Source organism: Arvicanthis niloticus, chromosome 7 (assembly GCF_011762505.2).
Source record: "Arvicanthis niloticus isolate mArvNil1 chromosome 7, mArvNil1.pat.X, whole genome shotgun sequence".
NCBI classification, from domain to species: Eukaryota; Metazoa; Chordata; class Mammalia; order Rodentia; family Muridae; genus Arvicanthis; species Arvicanthis niloticus.
Genome location: NC_047664.1, coordinates 42852145 through 42876023, shown reverse-complemented (window position 1 = coordinate 42876023; position 23879 = coordinate 42852145). Strand labels below are relative to the sequence as shown.

General features: G+C 46.8%; 1 protein-coding gene across 3 annotated transcripts; it reads left to right on the top strand.

Annotated features, from left to right (window-relative positions):
• On the top strand, positions 1-23351 carry Zbtb49 (zinc finger and BTB domain containing 49). 3 transcript variants are annotated; one of them, XM_034508243.2, is made up of 8 exons: positions 1-142; positions 2821-2987; positions 5363-6441; positions 9180-9226; positions 15336-15409; positions 17531-17613; positions 17701-17862; positions 19666-23351. In XM_034508243.2, the coding sequence occupies exons 2-8, from the start codon at positions 2836-2838 to the stop codon at positions 20340-20342; spliced, it is 2274 nt and encodes a 757-aa protein (XP_034364134.1). In that variant the 5' UTR covers positions 1-142; positions 2821-2835; the 3' UTR covers positions 20343-23351. The 3 variants fall into 3 exon arrangements, with proteins under 3 accessions (XP_034364134.1, XP_034364135.1, XP_076794527.1); XM_034508244.2 differs by lacking the exons at positions 1-142; positions 2821-2987; positions 9180-9226 and having other exon boundaries at positions 6041-6441; XM_076938412.1 differs by lacking the exons at positions 1-142; positions 2821-2987; positions 15336-15409 and having other exon boundaries at positions 6041-6441.
• Positions 23352-23879: the final 528 nt, after the last annotated feature.

The following is a 23879-nucleotide window of genomic DNA, read 5'->3' as shown; positions in this document are numbered from 1 at the left end:
TGACGACAGCGGAAATTGCCGACGAGCTACAGAGGGGGCGTTGTCGTAATGGTTCAGAGGCGGTTGGGGTACTGCAGTTGACACCGAGAGTCTGACGAAAACGAGTGTCAAGGAAGCGGCCGGGCGAGAGCGGCCTCCGGGGGTAAGGCGGCCCGGGACACTCGACTCGCGTGGGCTGCGAGTTGGCGCGGCTAGGGTGCGCGCGGCTCACTGACAGCGCCGTTTAATGGGGTCCGGCCGGGCACAAAGCTAAGCTCCGTGCACAGAAGCCGGGCCTCCTTCTTCCTGCAGTCACCCTTGCTGCGGTCTGCGCCGCTCTTAGTGCCTGCATCGCCCCAAGATAGGACAGGCGCTTATGACCCGGGGCCCCTAAGCCGCGCCTTGCCTCATCTCATTCACCGCGTGACCATACGTGCCTTGATGTCTCCTGTGTAGAATGCTATTACTCGTCGGGAATGCGCCTACTCCTCGGGACCTCGTAGGACTAAAGATTCCCTTCTTGTTAGGTGCTGGGCGGGTATCTGCGGTTTAGTAAATGCTCACTAAACGTTAGTTGTTCTCAGCCGGAAAGACAGCATCGGGTATACTTTAGTGGTCACTCTTGCTTAAATGACTGAATGAATGTCAAACAGGCTATGAACAGTATTGTGAGAATCATAAACCCAGGCATGGGCATTTGTTGGTGACTGGGAGATTTCCTTCTGTTTTCTGTGTCTCCTAAAGCAAGGTACTTGAGTTGGTTCAGATGAGAGAGATTTACTTTCTCACACTTCTAGAGGATGGACGGTCACGAATGTGGTGTCATCAGGTTTGCTTGCTTTAGAGGACTGTCCTGGCTTACAGGTGAGGATACTCTTGCTGTATCCCCACTGTGCTACCCGCAGCACTGGCATTTCTGCTACAGAACCCATTCTAGTAAGTTCTTTCTAAAGCACAGTTACCTTCTTAAAGGTGCAATTGCTACAGGAGTCAAATTCTGAGGTTCTGGGGAAATGCAACGTAATGCATAAAGAACCCATTTTGGTGGCATGCCCTTGTACTGCCAGCACCGGGGAAGTGGAGATAGGTGGATTCCTGGAATCAGTGAGCCTCACATCTCAGTAAGAGACCCTTTCTCAAAAAACCAAGGTGGGCAGCTCCTGAGGAACAATGCCTGAGGTTGGCTTCTGGCCTCCACACATATGTACCCATGTATACACAAAACAGGCACATCCGTCTGCACATACATTCAGAAAAGGGCATGAGGATAGGCACAGTAGTTGACAACTCCTGAGGATCCCTCTAAAGCCTGATATGAACAGCTCCGTGGTAAGCCTCCCACAAATCATCCACTGGTGTTAACTGGTTGGCAGAATGACCCCAGCAAACAGAAGGGACTTTGCTGTGGGAGCCTCGTGGGTTATAATTCTGCTGTGTTTCCTCTTCATTCACATCACCCAAGCCTTTCTCACCCTGGTATTGCATTGTTTGATGTCTCTCACACTGATCTTTCTACTGCCATATTCTTGGTTTTGATTGTAGCTTGCTGAACTAGAGGGAAGCCTACAGTTCTCTAATCCCATGGGGTCACTCCATTCTCAAACTACACGCTGAGCACCTGTGAGGCTCCAGACACTTGCAGGTGTCAGAGCTACCGCCATCAGCAAAGGAGGTGTGAGCCATGTCTTTACCACATAAAGACTTGCGTTTGCCAGCTAGGCTGAGCCCCTAATAGTTCACCCAGCTGTGAACTTGTCAAACCAGTGAGGCAGGTCACACCCTTCTGATCCAGCCACCTCACATTTGAACTCTGCTGCACTGAGGACTAAGCCTTAACTCTCTCATCTTTCAGAAATACTTCATATCCAAACACAGTTTACACCTACTGGTCACAGACCCCAGGATCCTGCACTCTCCATTCTCTTGCTTCCTCTGTCTGTGAGAAGCACAAAGGCACACCTGAACAGACATGGTGTAGGTCTAATTGCTTTGCTCTCTACCTGGTGATGGTAGTTATCTTAGTTTGTACCTTACCTGCCCAAATAGGCTCCTAATTTTCTCTAGTTTTGAATTCACTGACCTATGTATAGGTGTATGTTGTTACTTTCATTACTGCTATAGCAAAATATCTGATATTAACTGTTTTGGCTCATAGTCTAAGGGCGCAGTCCATCATGGCAAGGAAGGTTTGGTGGGAGGAGTGGGAAACAGGGTCATATTACATCTGCAGCCAGGAGTCAGCAGGATACATGCTGCTGCTCAGCTGCTCCCTGCATTTTATTCATTCTGGACCCCAGCCCATGGATGATGTCACTCACTTTCAGTGTGGATCGTCCCCATTTACATAAGCCTTTCTGGAAGTGCCCTCAGACACACTGAGAGGAGTGTAACCCCAGGGTTCACAATCCTGCCAAGTTGAAGGTCAAGATTAAGCACCACAAAGTGTTTAATAAATGCAGGTTTGATCTTAGCTGGTTGACTTTTTCTATACTTGTTTTTGCATATGTATTGATTTTTCATTTGACATATTCATAGTTGTCCAGAAAAGAAATGCATACAGTATTCTCACCGCTGCAGTCTACATTAGCACACTCATGTGCTTTTGGTTTCACATAGCTAATGGCTTCCAGAATGGATTGCTAAGAGGAGACATTTCCATATTACAGAGAGTTGAGCTGAACAGCTCTGGGCTAGGTACTGCTGAGACAGTTCAGTGGGTGGGTGGGTGTCTTAAACTGTAACCTTGATGCATCAGGTGAAAACCAAGGGCACTTTGCGTTTGGGGCCTTCTTTGTGGCAATGGTGTCCTTGAGCCTCTCTTACCTGTATTTTCTACTGTAGGTCTCATAGTCTACAATGGACCCTGTTGCTGTTCACAGCTGCCACCTCCTCCAGCAGCTGCGAGAACAGCGGATCCAGGGCCTGCTTTGTGACTGCATGCTGGTGGTGAGGGGAGTCTGCTTCAAAGCACACAAGAATGTGCTGGCAGCCTTCAGCCAGTATTTCAGGTGAGCACCTCACACTGTCCTCTACTCTGCTGAGGAGAACCTGCTTTCTCCAGGGGGGGGGGGGGGGGTGTTCTGTCTTTATCTTTGAAGTTTAAACAAAATGACAGTTTATGGTTTTTCTTTTTAATTAGAATCACTTTGTGTTTAGAGTAAATCGACAGAAAAGAGACTCTTAGCTAAAGTATATTGGAGATGACTGAACATTAATTTCAGTATTCTTTCTGTATTTCACTTCCTTTCCAGATAAAAGGATTGAGAAATTGAATCTGAGATAGGAATTTCGCTGTCATAAGACATTAGAGTAGAGGATGCTGGCTGTCATTGTACACATCTTTCTTCCCAGCATAAGGGAGGCCATAGCATCAGGCTAGAGAGTTCCAGGCTGGGCAGGGCAGAAGGATGATTCTGTCTGGAAAGAAAAAGAAATCAGCATGAGGAAAGTGTTCTGTATGCTTCCCCCATCCTTCCCTCCCTCCCTCCTTACCCACCTCCCTTCCTTTCTAAATGAAAGCAGTTCAGTTTTTGTCTTTCATTTGAATATTGTAAGAAAATCTTTGGTTTAACCTCATCTTAGTTACTCTGCCATTATTTTGGTTTATGTGATTTATTTATACATACTGAATAACACCAGGCAGTTGTGCTGCAGTGTAGCTAAACCTTCATATAATTGCCTGTTCTTTAGAAGTGAATTCTTTGGTTAGTAAGTCTCTCGTTGGTGCACATTTACCTGCTGTGGTCAGTAGAGTGTAGAAAGTGGCCTGCTCTTGCCCTGATAACACTGCATTATGGCATTAAGCTCTTGTGTGTACTGTTCCACACACTATAACGACTCAGTTCAGTAGGATGGGTGGCAGTGTTTTCCCTGTGCAGAACAATCCTAGACTCTTGGGTTTTGCTGTTCCTGGTTTTTCTGTCTTCCCAGGACAGTTAGTTTACATGCCAGGTATGATAATGTTGGCTCTTCTGAGCTGGCATAAAACCCAAAGGCTGTTGGGGAAACAGGTGACTGTTGGCAAAATGTCTGCAGCAGGTTTGTAAGACAGTTTACCCACGTCATCTTCTCAAGCTGTATTCAATACCAGTTCCCTCACCTGTGAACTTGACCTATTCACGAACAAGGAGCCTGGGCCTTATGAGCCTTTTTTTTTTTTTCCATTAAGTCAAGGTGCATTTCTTCCTGTTGGTTTATGGACCTTTGAGTCTCTGCAAAACTAAGCAGCCAGAGGTCATGGTAGTACTCCAAGCACTGGTGAAACAGAGGCAGGTGAATCTCTGAGTTCTAAGCCAGCATGGTCTATATAGCAAGTCCCCAGCCAACTAAATCTACAAGTCAAAAACAAAAACAACAACAACAAAAAAAACAAAAAACAAAAAACAAAACCCTTAGTAGCCAAATTACAAATTACAGGTAGATAATGAGTATATACTTCGCTTGGTTAATATGTTTGTCTTTGTCTTTATCTTTTAGAAGGTTTTAAGGCACTTAGGTATATAAATATTTTTATGTTATATGGTATGAAATGGATTATGCCAGACTAAACATAAAACACTGAAGTACATACTGTCCTTTTGTTTTCTGTACTATGTCAGTGTATAATTGGTGCATGTGGTTGGTTATATTTCAAGCAGTATATATAGATCATGTTCTGTAGAGTCCTGCATGGAGACCAGAGTCTGATCCCCATGACTCACATGAAGAATCCAGGCATGGTGGTACCTGCTTATAATTGCAAAGCTGGGAGATGGAGACACATGGATCCCTCAGGCTCAGTGGCCAGCCAGCCTCACCTGCTTTGCAAGCTCTGGGCCAATTAGAGACTTCATTTTCTTAAAACAGAGTGCTGGTGCCTGAGGAGCAGCGTCCAAAACTGTCCTTTGGCCTTTTGCCGCTCACATGTGCACATGCACACACACACACACACACACACACACACACACACACACACACAGTACACTTGAACACACAAATCCAAAAAAACTAAAATAAAATCAGTAATATTGAAATAGCTTTAGAAATAAAACATTAAAAATACTTGTGACAAAAGCCTTAGTGCTAGGAAAAAAAGTGGGGAAAAAAAAAAAAAGCTGGGCAGTGGTGACACACACCTTTAATCCCAGCACTTTGGAAGCAGAGGCAGGCGGATTTCTGAGTTCAAGGCCAGCCTGGTCTACAGAGTGAGTTCCAGGACAGCCAGGGCTATACAGAGAAACCCTGTCTCGAAAAACCAAAAAAAAAAAAAAGAAAAAAAGAAAAAAAGAAAAAAAGGAAAAAGTGTTAGTGTTCATAGACATAATCTTTTGAAGATTTATGTATGAACTTTAAAAGAAAAAATTAGCACACCGTGAAAGTAGCTAAAGCATTCTTTCTTTGTCAGGAGCCTCTTTCAGAATTCTTCTAGCCAGAAGAATGACGTTTTTCACCTGGATGTTAAAAATGTCAGCGGCATAGGGCAGATCCTGGACTTCATGTACACATCGCGCCTTGACCTTAACCAGGACAACATTCAGGTGATGTTGGACACAGCACAGTGTTTGCAAGTGCAGAATGTTCTGAATCTGTGCCACACATTTCTGAAGTCGGCCTCTGCAGCCCAGCTGCCAGGCTTGCCTTGTGCTGGTGGCTTCTCCCTGCAGAGTGTGACTCTGGATGGCACCTGCGCAGTAAGTGAGCACTACCCTCCTCACTCACTGCAGGAATGCCCTGTGGAAGGCCCGCAGCCTAAAGTTCTGGCTGAGGTGAATCCTCGTGTTCCATCAGCAGATTTCAGTCGTCCCACAGGAGAAGTGTCAAAACCAGATGCTGCAGGTGCCAGCTGCCCAGAGTTGCCCTGCAAACAGCCCAACTACTATTACAAACTCAGAACATTGTACAGCAAGCAGTATTACAAGCAAACTGCCTGCCCTAGTCAAGTGCCTGCCCCAGAACAGCCACTCACTCTCAGTGCCTCCACAGACCTCGCTGCAGCAGACTCACATCCTCCTGTGGAGGTTCGTCCAGGGGTCCCGGAGTCTCCAGAGCACTTGCCTTCCACCTTCGTGGCTCCACCTGTCAGGAACTCTGGCATTGACTCCGAGGCAGACACCCTGTCTCAGCCACCGGCCAAGCAGATGAGGCTGAAGAAGGCCATGCACCTGAAGAAACTAAACTTTCTCAAGTCCCAGCAGTCAGCTGAGTGCACTTCACATCCTGAGTCAGATAATGGGTTGGTCAGGAGGGAGGAGTCTGCTGCTAAGGAAGATGCAGTGGAGAGAGCCAGAAGCCAGACTACTGAGGAAAAAGGGAGAGAAGAACTGGGTCCAGAGAGCAGCCGGGAGGAGGAGATGCCAGGAGCCCCAGCTTCATGGGAAGACCCGTCCCAGGCCCTCCAGTCCCAGAAACAGTATGCATGTGAATTGTGTGGGAAGCCTTTCAAACACCCAAGCAATCTGGAGCTGCACAAACGATCTCATACAGGTACACTGCCAGGAGCCCACAGGCATAGAGGAGGAAGCAGTGGTGCTCATACCCTGGCCAGGCCTCCTCTGTAAGACACTTGACTCCTTGGTGGAGCCAGTGAGGTCTGTAAGGAGGCTCCAGGGTGCTAGCTGCCCTCTGTTACACTTCTTGGTGATGTATGCATATGTTCTGTGCAGAGAGCATCATCAAGCTGCAGTAAAAAGATGGCTTCTTTCATGATGAGTTCCATCTGTCTGGTGCACAGTCTGCTGCTAGGATGCACTCAGATTTCTAATTCTTAAACTGACACACTGTGTCTAGTTGCCTCTGTAGGGTTCGAGCTTATTTTCTCAGCAGAGTCCTGATGGATAGAACTGTAACAATTCAATTTTAGTCATTCTGAAACTTCTCTCGGTCATTTTAATTTGAGAAGTTAGGATTTTGGAGGCAAGAAGTAAACTACATAAGAATCAACTACTTGATTTTTGTGTTTATTTTTTGTTTTAATGGTACAAGGATGCTGGACAACTCTGCCACTGAGCTATGTCCATCCCCAGCCCTATTCTCCACCTGATATTTCCAATGAAAATTCTTCTATCTTTGACAGTGAACTTCCAAATGTTTATTATCTTAATTCGTAATACTGTCTTCCCAAAAGTTTTTAAAGATATGATATACATCACACTGTGTGTATAATACCATTCCTCACTCTCCCCCTGGCTGAGGTAGAATTGTTAGTCATTGTGAATTGGTAACAGTTAAGATACAACCATGAACCAGAGGTGTAATGACACACCTTTTATCCCAGTACTCGGGAGGCAGAGGTAGGCACATCTCTTGTGAGTCTGAGGATAGCCTGATCTACATAGTGAATTCGAGGACAAGCTACAGAGTGAGGCTCCATCCTGAAAATACCTCACCCCACCCCAAAAGACATAGGCATGAGCAGTGACACACAGCAACATGCTTCCAGATTGCCTGTTTGTAAGCTGCCAGCTCCTTTCCTGGCAGGCTGTTCTCTTGCCACTTTGGACTTCTGGTTTGCTCAGGTAAAAAGTTTTTTATAGATGTCAATGTATTCAAATGTAAAGGCTGCCATTATTTTTATGTAGCACGTGCACACACACACACACACACACACACACACAAAACTATTAGTAGTAGTAGTTCAAAATAAGTTCAGGTAAAGACAGTCCTCAGCCAGTCTTGCTATGAAAACATGATTTAAATCATTCTGTTTGCTTAATTTCCTACAGCCTGAGGAATACTTTCAGTTTTATTTCATTTTTCTTTTAGAAACTTACCTGTTGTAGCTTTAAAGGAGCCAAATTAAATTGCTAATTCTGGAGAACACCTGTGAGTGACAGATACAGTCATAGGGCAGAGACACTTCCTCGGACCTAAGTGCTGCATTGAGATGGCAGCAGAGCGTGGCCTGGACGCCAGGGACCTGAGAGAGAGGCCAGAGCTGTCTCACAATGGTGCAGATGCCACTTCCTTCCTCCTCGGCGTGCTGTGGAAGCTGCCAGTGGCCACATGGTGTGTGATGCTGTCCCCCCCATAGCCAATGAGACATGTGTTTTTCTGTCTTCAGAATGCCTTCTGTTTCACTTCTAATATGTATATGTTGATAATCACAGCCAATATGACAAGAGCTCTGTAGAGCCTCAATATTAACAGTGAAAAGGGCTCCCCAGACCCATTGGAATACGCTTGTTAAAATCTTGGTCTCTTGTGACCCATGACTTCTCTTTTTTTAAACTCATCTCTCTTGTGGGGGCTTGAACCCCAGTAATTACAGAAAGAAGGCAGAACACAGGCTTACATGGTCATGATCATCTAGGACTGAAGACTAGCTTAGTGCAAACCCAGAAAGCTGCAAGCTGGCATTGCCAAGGTCACATGCCCTATATGCAGAAGAACAGTGTTGTTATTTTTAAGATAGTCTTAATGTAGCCACTTGATTGGGGAGAGTGAGGAAATGACAGTTTGGGGGTTCAACATGTGTTTATTAGGCTCATGCAGACCAAAAGTGGCACCAGGTCCCCATCTGGCTGCAGCTTCTTGTAGCATTCATGTTCTCCAGTCTGTCCTGTCCCAGACTGCAATAACTGAGTTACTGCACTCAGCATGGAGACGGCAGCAGGCCACACCTCTCCTCTCCGCTGTGAAGTCCACTTCTATGTTTCAGCTAGGCCAGGGAGGTAGTGCAGAGGGCTGTTCCTCAGGCTGCTTGTGCCCACCATTTGGGCTCCAGTGTTCATACCTCCCATGGTGTGAAGGGATTGTCCACTCTGGTAGGAGTCAAAGGTCAAGTAGAGTCATGCAGTAAGAAAACTGTCATTTGGTTTTGTGATGAAAGGAAACTGGGCAGTCTTTAATTCACCATAGGTTTGTATTTAAAGAACAAATTTGACTTTTAGATGAAGGTATATAGATTTGATTTTTATCATCTTTCTGGAGTGTCAGGTGAGGGATAAGTATTTGAAAGTAGAGATACCCTGTGCCCCACTTTGGAGGTAAACAGTGTCATGGGCTGGGTGTGGTGGCTCTCACCTGTAATCCTAGCCCTCAGGAGGCTGAGGCAGGAAATGCTGAGGGTTCCAGGTCGGCCTGGGCTGCAGAGGGAGACTTTGTTCTGAATAAAACACAGAAGAATGGCATGATTGCTTGGAAAGGGAAGATGCAGGAGATCAAGGAATGATCGTGCAAATTCTTGTACTGACGACAGCTTGTTGTGTTTTGCTTTGTTTTAGGTGAGAAACCTTTTGAATGTAACATTTGTGGGAAACACTTCTCTCAGGTGGGAATACTCTTATTTACTGTTGATAATTGGAAGCCTGAATCCCAATGCTTACTTTATTACCAATAAGACTCACTTTTGTCCTCAGAAGAGAAACCTGTGGTGGTAGTTGCAGCTTAAAGAGATGGGGTTGGTTCAGAACACACATTCCCAGTGCATTAGAAGGTGCTGCTGCTGTGAGTGAGAGTCCTCGTGGCACCTTCCCTTTTCTCCACTCATGCTGGGCCCTGCTGTTGGTGTGTCTTGAAGTTCCTAGTGGTCCACAGTGAGCTTCCTTGGAGCCGCACTGTTTGGTGGGCTAGGTCCAAACCAAATATTTACTGTCTTTGGGGCTATGCGCAGGATATTAGGCAAGAGAAGACCAAGCCATTTTTATTCTCTACTTGGACTACAACCTCTGAGCTGACTTTTGGGTATATGAAGTTATCTCATATTTATTGTGCCTTGCTGTGGCAAGTACTATGTTGGCATTTGGAGACATCCCCTTCACAGAAAGTGTCCAGCATCATAATCTGGCTCAGAGCAGCAACTGCTGTTCCCTTTAAAATAGGAATAGAGTATCCCTCTGTTCATGGTCACATTCAGGGGATGGGACTCTTCAGGGGAAACAGCCAACACTGCTCTACTGAGTGCAGTAGCTCCATAGCAGTGCTGTGTGAGATTCTGCTCAGCTAGGGAATGGCTTTGGGCTTGTCCTGTCATTATGCAGGAGACTGTGATGAGGTGGGTATCATGAAGGAATTCCCAGGGAGCATGGAAGCAGTGAGTGCTATTTTGTTTATACACCCTTCCTGGTGCTTCCAGGGTCCATTGAGGGTGTCAGTTCTCTCTTCCTATGCACTGGCTAGTTTACTGGCTAGTGACTCCCTACATCTTGTGCATGGCCCCTTCTTTCCTGGATGATGACTTTGGGACAGCCTCATGTCACAGTACCAACAGGAGCCCCCAGCTCTGGACAGGTGCTGAGTGTACATCCCTTTGTGACCATTCCCTGGGAGACTGTCACTGCCTTTTACTTGGGTACCTAGAGTGCTTAAGATTCTGGATTTGAACCTGCATCTGTCAGATTTGCTGTCTTATGACCTTGGATGGGACAGTGTCTTGATCTGCTAGACAAGGTTGAAGGAGCAACTGCCTTAGTGAGTGTGCAGGATTAAGGAGTTGGTGAGACCAAGTTCTTAGAACAGTATGGGCCCTCCTTCATGGCTCTGCATCCTGGTCCTTCTTCAGTCCTCCCCCACCATCACCATTTCATCCTAGCTACTTAGGACTGGGGCTAGTGACGAAGCTTAGCAGGTAGGGATGGTGCTGCCATCCCACTGGGATCCACAAAGTGGAAGGAAGGACCCAGCTACTGCAAGTTGTCCTCTAGTCTTCACATGTGGTTTTTGCATGCTCCTCCCCACCCTTTAAGAAAAGTAAAGTGGGAAACTGTTGATGATCATTGATAATAAGCAGTCCCCACACTTCTCCAGGCCCCATTTTCATCCTTACAATCCTATCCTATAGAGCTGGTGGGAGGATTGAGTGTCTTTCATGTGGAGTATCTTCCTACTCAGAGCCCTTCTGTGGCTTCACTTGGTAACCACAATACAACAGCACACTCAGGATCTCTGTCAGCCATGACCACCACCCCAACCCAGCACTCCTGCTGTATTGTCCCTCAGAAATGCCCAGTTCCTGCTTTGAGTGGGCCTCTGTTATCTTTTTAAAGAGTGTTTTTGATGTGCAGCCAAGCTTAAGAACTGTGGTTTAGATCTTGATCAGTGCCCACCCTCTCTGCATGATACCCAAGTGACTGTCTGGAAAACCTGTTTTTTCTAGGTCAGTGTCTGCTTCTGTCAGTTTTTTATGAATGCAGAGCTAGCTAGCTATAGATGACAGACACTTGCTGTCTTGTTTTCATAGTGGAATGATGAGACTGTTGTGGAAAAGGACTGGGTTTTGTTTGTTTGTTTGTTTGTTTGTTTGTTTGTTTTTTTGAGACAGGGTTTTTCTGTGTAGCCCTGGCTGTCCTGGAACTCACTCTGTAGACTAGGCTGGCCTCAAACTCAGAAATCCGCCTGCCTCTGCCTCCCAAGTGCTGGGATTAAAGGCGTGCGCCACCGCCACCACCACCACCCGGCCTGGAAAAGGACTGTTTTAAAAGCCTGATTCAGTAAGAGTTGCATGTTACTGAGCTGCCCCTAGCTCTGCCACTTGCTGAGATAGGACAGATACAAGTAAGGTTCTTAGGAGCTTGTTCTTCAGAGGGACAAATGGCTTTATGTACAGTCAAGGACAAGGATACTTAAGACACACTTCACCAGAATACATGTAGGAACAGTGCATACAGAAAGAAGAGAGCAATCATGGCCACCTAACGGGTAGCATTTGGGGCAGACTAAAGGCAACACTTGACTCTCCTTGGATGAGCCTTGCAGACTGCTAGGACTAGGGGTGGAGGGTAAGGTGCTGTTTGTTGGCATGGGGTTACCTAGGAGCTAATAGCCCACCCTCCCACTTCTGCTATACATTCTTCTGGGAATGACTGGAATGCATAGTGGTGTTCACAGTGGATTAGGATGTCCTTCCTGATCTGCCAGAGTGTGCCAGAGTACTAGGTTCCTAAGGATTTTTTCTTTGGAGAATTTGAAAGTCTAAAAACATTTACCAGTAGGAATCTCTGATCCTATTTCCTAAGGATTGGCTATCTAGAAGGGTTACCCTGTCTATACTTAACCACAGCTTTACTAATGAGCCAGATGGCTCTGTAGCACATCAGCCAGCATCATCTTGGATGGTGGTGATGATACACTTAGCTGTTTATAGCATTACATTCTCTTAGAGAATGGTCATGTCTATGTTCTGTGTTGCCGGTGTGGTGCACAAGGGTATCAATACATCCACAACAGTGGGGAGAGGGAAAGCCTGGTGACTCAGCTGTCTTTGGAGAGGAGCAAAACTATTCTTTCTGCCCCACCCCCTGCCCAACCTCCAAGAAAAGCTTTAATCGGGGGTACCACATTCCAAGAGGCAGAGGGCAGTCTTGGGTAAAAGACTCTGTTTTTTGGTAGTGCTGGGCTAATGCCGGAGCAACTGCTCTCCCCATTCTTGGTGAAAGTGCAGGAATCAGGGACACTATAATGACCATGTCCTAAAGCGCTAACATGGGCCCAGGCTCTGGTGGATCTAGTCACATCATTTCATAATTTTAACAGGGAAAGTGTATGTGTGCTTGCCTTTAGTGTCTTTTTTATTTTGCTATTATCTGAAATTCTAAAGACTTGGAACTCAGCTAGATGACTAGTATCTGAGATGCCTTTCTGTCTCAGAGTTTGTGAGGCCCTCACTTTTACTTGGCTGCCATGTACCGCAAGTGAGGCCAGGTTTCTTTATGGGTAAATACTGAGGTTTGAGTCCACATCAGAAAGTTTATTATAAGAGTAATTAAACTCTGATGGTCCTTTAAAAATACTTTATGTATTTATTTACTGGGGGCCTCAGTGTGTGTGGAGGTCAGAAGATACCTCTGGGGAGTCAGTTCTCTCCTTCCACCATGAATGTGGGTGGGGCCTGGGGATTGAATGATACATCAGGCTTGGAGACAAGTCCTTTATCTGTTGAGCTGTGGCCCCAGGTGCTGTTACTTTTTCTGGTAAGATTTTTCTGTTAAATACCCTGATTTAACTTAAAAGTGATTAGAAACAAAATTCTTTTTTGTTAATATCTTCAGCAGAGTTTTATTAGCTCAGGCTTTGAGGTCTCAGCAGATAAACCTGAGTTAGGCCAAGTATGGTGATACATGTCTTTAATCCCAGCACTCAGGAGATGGAGGCCGAGACAGGCAGATCTCTGTGAATTTAAGGCCAGCCTAGTCTACAGAGTAAGTTTCAGGCCAACCAGGGCAACATGGTGAGATCCAGTCTCAGGAAACAAACAATAGCATCAGCACCCAGTGAATTAGCTCTCCCAGTCCCAGTCTTGTGACCCAAAGTCTCCCAGAGCTTCAGCTGACTTCTCTGCCAATGCAGTACAGCTCTGTAAGCCTTGAGCTAAGCACTGTGTGCAGCCAGTGCACAGAGCTCTGTTCATAACATCACAATCACTGCTTGGCATGGTTTCTGTGAACAAAATTGCAGATTTGTTTTTAAGATATGGTCTGGGCATTTTGGATCCCAATAGTGTGGCTACAGTCTATTAAAAAGTATGGATTGATGCCTAAAGTAACAGGGCCCAGTCTCCTGGGTCATCTGTACAAATTACTTAAATGCATACAGTTTGGGTTTTTGTTTGTTTGTTTTTTTCTTTTCTTTTTCTTTCTTTCTTTCTTTTTTTTTTTTGTTCAAATCACTCCATCAGTTTTATTTACTCTGTAGAGTTTGTCAGCTCTGTGTTACTCTATCTGGGAAAAGATGCTGATGTCAGTATGATTTCCATGTCAGATGGTAAAGACATGTAAAGTTTTTGTTGCTGTTGCTTGCTTATTTATTTATTTATTTTTGAGACAGTCTCCCTATGTGGTTCTGGCTGCCCTGGTACTTGCCAGTATCAGGCCTGTCTTACCACATTCATCTAGTACTGCTTGTCACACAGTACATCAGAAGAGCATTGGAATATATTTGCTTTGAAATAAGGAATACATTGAGCACTGTGACATGTGTGTGTGTATGTGGCTGTTTCTACTTATAAACAGCTCAGACTGTTTCATCACAGTACATTTTTATTGAACGACTTGAGAGAGAGAGAGCAGGCGGCGTGCTGACTGTTGTTGGTGTATGACAGTGGGTTTCTGAAATGTGGATGTTGCTGACTCAAGCAGTTAGTATTTGAAATCCTGCTCTCTGAGGAGCAGTGGCCCAAGTGGCAATGTGGGTGTCATGTTGACTGTTCAGGATGGTTTTTATGATTTGCAAAAGCAAAGACGACTTGCACTCACAAGACCAGTATTAACCAGCCCAACTATGGCTCTGGGCAGTTGTTCTGGTTGCCAAATCTCAGCTTTTCAGATGGAAATTGCCACTGGATCTAAAGACCTAGTTAGAATTTTAGCATGCATTTTGCTGTTGATATTTGCCGTGATATTGATATTAAAGGTTTCTATATTAAAAACAGACTGTTTACCATTGTTCTGCCAAAATCTGATTGTTGAAAAGTCCCAGTTTTCTCTCAGCTGTGTTTATCACAGTCTTGTATATAGTGTGTAACTGAGGCTTCCCCAAATCAGGATTCCACACGCAGTGTCTTTTGTATTTGTGAGCTTTAATTCACAGATGGACTATAACCAAAGCTGTCTCTGCAGTTTGCTTAAGGCTGCGTGTGGAGGTAGAGTGAGTTTACCAGCTAGCTGTTGCCCATCCTCCATTCTGGCTCTGTTGTGCACTGCAGTATGGCCCTTGGGCATCTTTGTCACTGAGGGCTTGTTTGGCAGGAGGACACTAACAGCTTGAGCTGCTCAGGTATAGTGAGGGAAGGCTTTGCCCTAGTTTGGAACATTTTCAAGTGGCGTTTGTAACATGGGAAGCATTTGCAGCTCTGTTTTCACTACTAGGTAATTTTCTGACTTCATACTGATAAACATATGGAAATCTACATGTAATCTCTGCTAGCTTAACAGACTAGGATGCAGAGACCCTGCAGTGCTGCTCTGGGTCTCCTGAGATGCACTTTTGCACAGAAGTAAAACAGCTGCCCAGGCAGAGCCAGTCTTACTTGAGCGGATACACTTTTTGGAAACGTCTTTTGCTTCTTTTGAACAAATGCATGTGTTTTTAAAGAAGTCATGAGCATTGAGATAAGGGCCCCTAAGTGTGAGATTCTCCAGGTGACCTGCATGTGGATGGTCCTAATTAATTATACCAAGGCCTGCTTAAAATTAGGGCTGGGAACCCAAGTGCCTTCCCAGGGTAGCCTGGCCTTTACAAGGGAGGCATCACAAAGTGGACCCCAGTGTGACCACAGCTAGGGCTCTTTGTACAGCAGGTGGCTGTTCTTGACCTTGGACGTAGCTTCCTGTCTTCCCTTTATTGGAAGTATGTTGGGTGGGACCTGCTAAGTCTGTCAGTTCTCCTTTGAGCTTTGGTAATTTTTTCAGTCCTTCATTATTGATGTGTTTCTTGCCCTCTTGTAGGCAGGCAACCTTCAGACTCACTTACGCCGGCACTCTGGGGAGAAGCCATACATCTGTGAAATCTGTGGAAAGAGGTCAGTGCTGGGTTGGGGATGCCATGTGTGAGGACTGTAGGTGGTCCAAGTGTCTTTGTCCAGTGTCATGTCATTGGCTGCCAGGGCTCACGCCCTGGCGGAGCACAAGTGCATTCACTCTGCAACAGGGAGAGAATAAGAAGAAAAGTTAACAGAAAGTGTGAAAATCTAGTCTTAGGCCCCAGGAAGGAAAGTGGCTTTACAGGAAACAAATTAGCTTATGCTGAAGTGTTCATTCTAAAAGCATCTCTAGGGAGAAGACTGTCTAGTCAGGGGAAACAGTGCCTGCGGCCTGAGTCACTAGACCTCTAGAAAGAAGGCAACAGAAGGTACCTAAGTTGTGTTATCAAACCAGACTGTTGGCTTCAGGACAGAATTGATGAAACTCAGCCTTGCCAGGTGAGTTTTGACCTGAAAACTGAATGTCGGCATGGCAACAGAGAATCAGCATCTTTGGGTGGGTTGACTCCTGTGCAATGACTCCTTCACGGGCAAGCAAGGAGCTTATCCATCCTCCTGTGTAAAAACCACAGCCTCAGCCCTCTATCTCCTTGCTTGATAACAGGCCAGGAGCTTCTTACTTCACCATCCTGCCACTGTGTTAGAACTGCAGACCTTGACTGGAAGCCTCACAAGCCGTAGGCACTCCTTTGCTCCTGGTCTAGTTGCATCATTTAGTTACTCACTCACTCAGCATCTGCTCAGTGCTGTGAGGGGAACATAAACGTTGGTTGCTCAGATTCTCTGCCCTTCACAAGTCCCCCTTGCAATGTCTGGAGGTTAGAGATGGACACGGGATTATTCAGAAGTTGGAGTCTTCCAATGCATCCCACAGCACATGCTGTGAGCACAGCAGAGGGAGAAGCAAGCTGCAAATAAGTTTGGGGAGCATGGCTTGCCTCTGCATTGAGGAAAAATGGAACACATCAAAGGCTGCTGACCATGTCTCCCCCCTGTTGCAGCTACCTGAACATAAAGCCAAGCTCTGGGTGGTAATCATCTGGTGGTAATCATGGCCGGGGCCCAGCAGCATAGACAGAATGGCCCCACATACTGTCACTTCCCATGGGCTCCTGAGTATAGTTTGCAGTGTTTAAAATTAGGACCTTGGGATCCCAGGTAAAATCTCTCTGTGCCTCCCTGCCTTACAACCCACCAGCCATTGCAGGGTAGGGGGTGAGGCAACCAGGAAAGGGTAGACTTTGAGCATGGGTGAGGAGGTGCTTGCTGCCTGCCTAAGATCATGAAAATCTCTGCACTCACTGCGCTTCCCATCCAGAAACACAGGTGATAGGGTGAAAGGTACCTGGTATCTGGAGACAGTTATGGAAGGTGACAGTCTTCAGGCACCCAACATGTCTTAGGCTGGGGTGGCTGCTTGGTGAACACTGGTTTCTTTTCCATCCCCATCTCTGTCCCTCTGTCTTAGGATGGATGTGTTTAGCCTTCAGTTTGGGCTCAAGGTGAGCCAGCTCATTATCTAGGGTGGGTGCAGGGCGAACCTGGAGTCTGTATATTTCACCCTAGGATGGTTTCAGTGCCAAGACCATGCCAAGCTCACCCTGTGCTCTTCAGTGTGTGCCTTGAGCTGGCATACCACATAGGCCGTTTTCCTACAAACCCGATGATCCCAGCAGGATATCAGCACCACAGGGCTTCACATTCCTCTGAACTGTGAGCTTGCAGACGACGTGGCTCAGAGTAAAGGCTCTTGACAGCCAAGCGTGGTGACCTGGGTTGGTTCCTGAGAGCCATATAGTGAAAGGAGAGAACTAATTCCCTAACTGTCCTCTGACCTCCACTTGCATGCGTACATACACATGCACTAAGTAAATAAATGAAAATGTTTTTAAGGCAAGCCTCTGTCTCACTGAACTGTTGGCTTTTTGGTCTTGTGCTGTTGGAAACTGTAAAGAGTGTGAGGAAGCAAGCAGCAAGTGTCTTAAAACCAAAATGCTGGCATAATTTTCTACTTTCTCTGAAACAGAGAATGGAAATGCTTTTACACATAAAGCAAGCCACATCCAACTATTCTAAGGAGGTAGAACAGCCCATCTCCTCTGAATGACCCCAGTTGTCAGTGTCACCAAGTTTCTGATAGGACTTTACACTTCCTTGCAGGTTTGCGGCCTCTGGTGACGTTCAGCGCCACATCATCATCCACTCTGGAGAGAAACCACACTTGTGTGACACTTGTGGCCGAGGTACTGTTGCATGAACACTTCCTTTGTTCACAGAGCCACTGCTCCAGGTCCTGTCTGCCAGCCTAACCCCTGCTGTGGTCTATCTAGGGTTCAGCAATTTCAGCAATTTGAAAGAGCACAAAAAGACACACACAGCTGACAAGGTATTTACCTGTGATGAGTGTGGGAAGTCCTTCAACATGCAGAGGAAGCTGGTGAAGCACCGTGTACGACACACGGGAGAGCGGCCATACAGCTGCCCTGCCTGTGGTGAGTCTGACCTCATCCTGTGTGAGGTGGGGGTGCTGCCCACTCTGCTGCTGGCCACCATAAGTCACTGTTCTCTCATAGGGCGGGTAAAAGTGGTAGTTCCTTAGGAATAATGCCACATACCAGACTCCGCATCTGTGGGCAATCAGGAACTGATCCTGATGCCCAGGTACAAAGGGACTCCAAGCCTCATCACCCAGAGCTGGCAGCCCGTGTGGGAAGGGGTAGAGTGTGGGAACACACTTTGGGAACTAAGGGCTCGCTTCTTGGCCTCAGCAAGGGCTTTGATGGTAAGTGAAGAGTAGGTAGCTCTCCACCTCAGGTGACTTACTGCACATATGAAGATCAAGAGTTGGGCACCTGTAGCTTGTGACTATGTGGAATCAAGAGTCATATACCCCCAGGTACCCGAGGAAGGCATGTGCCCATGTGCCATTGTGTGTGTTGGCTTGACAGTGCTGATGGAGCTGTGAAGACTTGAGTGTGCAGTCTCTATGGCGGTCTGTTCAGGCAGTTGGGGTGCTCAGAGTGACTTGGATTAGGTTCTGCTGAGGGCAGGGACTGCAGTTGGCAGTTGTGCAGTTGACAGCACAGAACTTTGGGAATGCATCCAGGATTTCCCTCCCATCTCTATTCTGACAGACCTAGGCAACAGCACACTATCCTGATATCTGCAAGTTCAGTTTTCACTCCTTTTTTCACGGTGACTCCATATGACTAAAGTACATATGAACTAGGGACCCTTCAGATGGTGGTGGCAGCTTCCCAGAAATCCCAGGTGAGAGTTAAGTTAATGGTACAGTGAAAAACAAAGCATCTACTTATGCCCAGGGGTGGTAGGCAGCAGAACGCAGCTAGGACACTGAAGCCACAGACTGCCACACACATATTACTAAGGCGACAAGTAAAGCTGTGAAGATCCCTGACTATGCTAGTGTGAGAAAACTCTGAACCTGACATGGGGCTCAACGGTATGAGCTCAGTGGGTGCTGCTTTAGGTGTTACATGGAGGTATTCAGGGTTTCCCTTCTCGGAGAGCCCTGGCTAGTCTGCTCAGTGGCCTTCTTCTTTGTACCCCCATTCCACCGGCTCATTGCTTTACAAGGCCTACATAGCTGAGGAATCAAAGGCAGTGGTGTCAGCATTTAGTAAGGGAGACGTTCTCAGTGTGTCCAGTGTGTATCGGGTATTTCCTTTCAGGGAGCTCTCTAACCAGTAGGCCTTTGCAGTTACCTACTGAGTTCCACTTCTCACAAGGAAGCAGGCTGAAGGACAGACAAGTATGTGCATGGTTTTGGTACAAGCTTACTGCACAGACGTCAGGAAGGGGTGTTACCAGGTCCTGCGCTGCTGTAATAGCTGGCCACTGCCAACACCGCCACTGTTCTAGACAGAAACCAGAGGGGAAAGATTGTTTTGGGCTTACGGTTTCCTTCAAAGGTCTAGCCCTAGACTCACTTTCACTAGCTGGGCCATCTCTCCTAAAGGTTCCCTATCCTCTCCAAAGACTGTCCTCAGTTGAGGAGCATCATGGGACTCTGTAGGCTCAAATGACAGCAGCATTGCATGGAAGTACCATTGTTGAGGAGGGCTGTATTTCAGCCTGATGTGGGAGCAGCTGCTGGCTGCCTGGGCAGGCACTAGCACTGGGGCCCAGATGACATGTGCTGATTGTCAAGCTGCAAGGGCCCATTGGAGAGGGATCTCATTCAAAGTGAGGGTGACATCACCCACCAGCTTCCCGTAGATCAGGTGTTCAGAAGGAGGGGATCCTTCCACTTCTAAAGTAGCCCTTCTCTGCAGGGAAATGCTTTGGGGGCTCAGGAGACCTGCGCAGGCACGTCCGCACTCACACTGGGGAAAAGCCATATAGCTGTGAGATCTGCAGCAAGTGTTTCACACGCTCTGCCGTGCTGCGGCGGCACAAGAGGATGCACGGCAGAGCTGAGGCCAGGAGCCCAGCCATGCTGGGTGAGCTGAGCCGGCCCAGCGAGACCTCTGACCTGGACAGGTCTCAGAGCTCGGACTCCTTCTCCCAGGATGCATCTGTCACATTGATGCCTGTGTCTGTCAAGCTCCCTGTGCACCCCGTGGAAAGTTCTGTGGCAGGATTTGATGGTCACTGTACTGGCTCCTACTGTAAGTTACGTTCCATGCTTCACCCTCCTAGCATGAGTGACCAGGACAAACTGACCCTGGAACCTACTAAGCTGGCCAAGCCACCAGAGTTGCAGAGCCAGCCACAGGCCTACACTTACTCAGATGTGGAGCCTTCAGCAGGTGTAGAGCAGCCACAGGCTGATGCCATGGCTGTGTCCCGCTCTTCCCTGGCTACTCTGGACAACCACTGCACTGAACCGCTGGGCAGCCGGGCACCTTCGGTGACTTACAGGAACTCTGAGGGACAGTTTTTCTCTAGTATGACTCTCTGGGGGCTGGCAATGAAGACACTGCAGAATGAACATGAGCTGGAACAGTGATGTGTCATCTTGTAACACTGGAGAGAAGTGTCCCTCCTGCCCAGGCAGCTCCCTTCCTACCCTGGAGAATGGTTACATGATTTCCCTCCCAGTGATTGCTAGGAGCTAACACCGTTAGCCTAGTAATTGGGTAATTGCTAATTGCTAGCACCGTTAACCTAGGAATTGGGAGAAAGGCCTGCTGGCCCCTGCGGGTACCAGGGAGGCAGACCACACAGGGCTGTCTGTACAGCAGTCTAGGGTAGGAGAACAGCTGCTGCACATCAGTGTCACAGTGCACCTCACGTCAGCCACTGTACATTTTAGTCCTATTAAATGACATATACATAAAAATATAGATATTTTTACATTTTTATATGATAGAAATTTTTAGTACATTATATTTTTAAATATTTATACAGATTATATTTGTATATCGAACTTATAATTTAATTTGAATAAATGAGCTAGCTTTTCCATATAATGTTTTATATTTTGTAATTTTTTTCCCAGTACTTTACTTTTTTTTTAAAATTCTGAGTTAAAAACCCCAAAACATCTGTAAAATAACATGTGTGCCAGGGATGAGGTTCTTCTTAGTCCACCATACAACTCTCTTTCCCATGTAGCTCTAGCTAGGCTTGACCTGTCTAAGTAGACCAGGCTGACCTTGAACTCACAGAAATCCACCTGCATCTGTTTCTCAAGTGCTGGAATTAAAGGTATGTGCCACCATGCCCAGTTTCCAAGCATTTGTATTAATCTTAAGATCTTAATACTATAAAAAATACATATCAATGCAGAAGAACCTGGGTTTGAGCCTCAGCACCACCCAAAAATGAAATAAGTGTCACTGACCTGGTTGTAAGCCTGGAGTCCAGGTACGTTACCAGCCTGCAGTGGGGCCGCAGAGTCTTCTGAACAGCCTGACCTGGCAGCCACTTCTGGGTAGGTCTTAGCCAACTACTTGGCCATCCAGGATTTTCTGTAGACTGGCTAGCTGTAGAACAAGATGAACCCTTACAGGCCTGAAGTAATCTAGCACCCACTTGGAAGTCCCAGTCACCTTCTGGCCTTAATTGAGCTCCCTGACTGAGTTTCCTCAGTCCCTCAGGCCTGAGGGCTCCTATGATGTCCATAGTACTGTCTCTGGGATGTCTAAACAAACATGAGAATAACTGCCTTGTAGCACACTGTAGATTACCTACTGGAATCTTTGAGAACAACCTCTAGCAACTCTAGCTCAGAAAAGCAGTGTACCTGATAAGAGAATCTGCCAAGGACAGGAGGATTCCACAGAGAACAGCCAGGCCCAGGGAACTGTGGACTGTGAGTGACATCAGGTTCCTCTCCTAGTTTCCTAACCCCTCTACACCATGGTCCATTCCCCAAGGCTAGCACAGCAGGCAGAACCAGGCCTTCATGAGGGTTGAGCATCCTGTTCAAGGGTGTTGCCAAAGTGTGGGTACCTTGAGCAAGCAGTGCCTGGATTGAACTTGGATGGAATGTGATGGTTACTGATAACTGTTAGCCCCTCACTTCCCTCTCCTCCCAGCTCCCACTAGCTTAACAGCTTCTCATTCCAGTAGCTCTTCACCTTCCTGGGTCATATCTGCCCTTGGTCCCTCACCTCATCCTTACATCCCTGTTAGCCAGGCTACATCCCATAGTCCGAGTATCACAACTCCCCATCAGGCCATCCATTGCACTGATGGACAATCCGTCTCTGCCCTCTGTGTACCCGGCTAGTCACAAGTGGCCTTTGGTTTCTAGACAACACTTCCACTGAGCCCTTAACCCTCTCACAGCCACCAATGTGCTGCCCTTCGTGCCAGTCTCCTCCAGCTCCTTGGGCTCCTATAGCTCTTCCCTCACCCCACCTGTAGCCTTGCTGTGGTTCAAAGAAAGAAGCAAACAGGAACTTTCCTCCTACTCCCACTCCCGGGTCTATACCCGTTGACTGTACCCAGTTCAACTGCAGACCCCTTCCCTGCCTTATTGCTGTAGAATGCAGTAAGCCACTGTGCAGGCCTTTGGTCTCCTTGCAGGGATGTAAGCCTGGGCAATGTTCCAAGAAGTACCTGGCAGACACTCAGGACTTACTTGACCAGTGGGTGCTTCATGAGGCTTTTTCATTGGAATATGGCCCCCTAGATTGATCTCTGATTTTCCTTTGAGCCCCAGTCATTCAGACCTTAGTCTCAGTACTTTACTGAGATGTTTTTCCTCGGGTCACCAGTGGCCTCTCCATTGCAACTCACAAACAGATCTCAGTCCCCAACTCAGGCAACTCGCAGGTAGACCTGAGCAGTATGGCCACCTTTCTCTCTAGGTCCTTTCTCCAGTGACTGGCCCACTCTCAGAATTCATCCTTGCTGACTCCAGTCCACATCTGAACATTAAATGTCCAGGCCCTGGATCTCCCTCTTCTCCCTTGCCTACTCCCTAGATCCCGGGACTACTGACTACAGGTCTATTAGCTCAAGACTCCTTATCCCGAACCTCTCAGAACTAGAGTATGACCACAGTTCAGTTCCATTCTGCATTGGGATGTTCAAAACCACCTTTAATTCTAGCTCCAAGGTATCTAACACCCTTTTCTGGCCTCTGCAGCACAGCACTCACATGCATACATACAGATGATGTTTTAAAAGTCCAGTAGCTAAGACTTGGTGAGACCCTGTATTGTCTCATCAACTCCTCCAGCACCCCAGCAAAGTAGCACTGTTTTCATAGTGGGCTTAGCTCCTTCCAGATACTTTCCTCAGATACACATTTAGATACATCTTTCTAAGTGTTACACAGTGACCTTGTTTTGTCACAAATTGTCACTGACATTTCCCTCTGTCAAAAACATCTGTAGAATGACATGTGTGCCAGGGGTGAGACTTTTAGGTCCACCATACAACTCTCTTTGCCATCACTGCAAAATTATTTTAAAAATCACTAGTTGTATACTTGCCATATGTAAGTTTTATGATGTGTAAATGACTCTGAAAAAAAAATAAACTATGAAAAACCAACCAAAAAGTGCTGTTGGCACCAGTGTTCTGAATGCCTGTTTAATGCCTTGTCCAGGACCCTGTCAGCTTGATGGTGTAGGTGATGGAGAGCTAGCCGGTGCTCTTTTGCCTTGGTTGCTTTTTACAAGTTTCCGATTCGCCAGCAGATGGCAGCATCACCATTCACAAGCTCGGAAACATGGCCTGGCCCAGGGCAAGTTCCTATGGTTGCTCTGCCTGGGCGCTGTGGTTCTCCAGAGAACCAAGCACATTTGCACCTTAGCCTCTTCCGGGCCTCTTGCAAGCCTGTGGGGAGAGGATGGTTCTGCACCTACCCCAAAGGGAAATCACTGGTTTGGTTATTTTTCAAGCTTGCTGGGTATCATTTACAACTCTGGGTCTAGTATCTGCACTGAGATTTCCTGTATGGACGACTCAGACTGGCAAATATTCCTAGCAGTGCCTGGCACTTCAGATGTTCTGTACTTACTTGGTCAGTGGATGCACATGGGAGCATCCACACAACAGCAGCAGTCTGACCTTGTACAAAGCACCA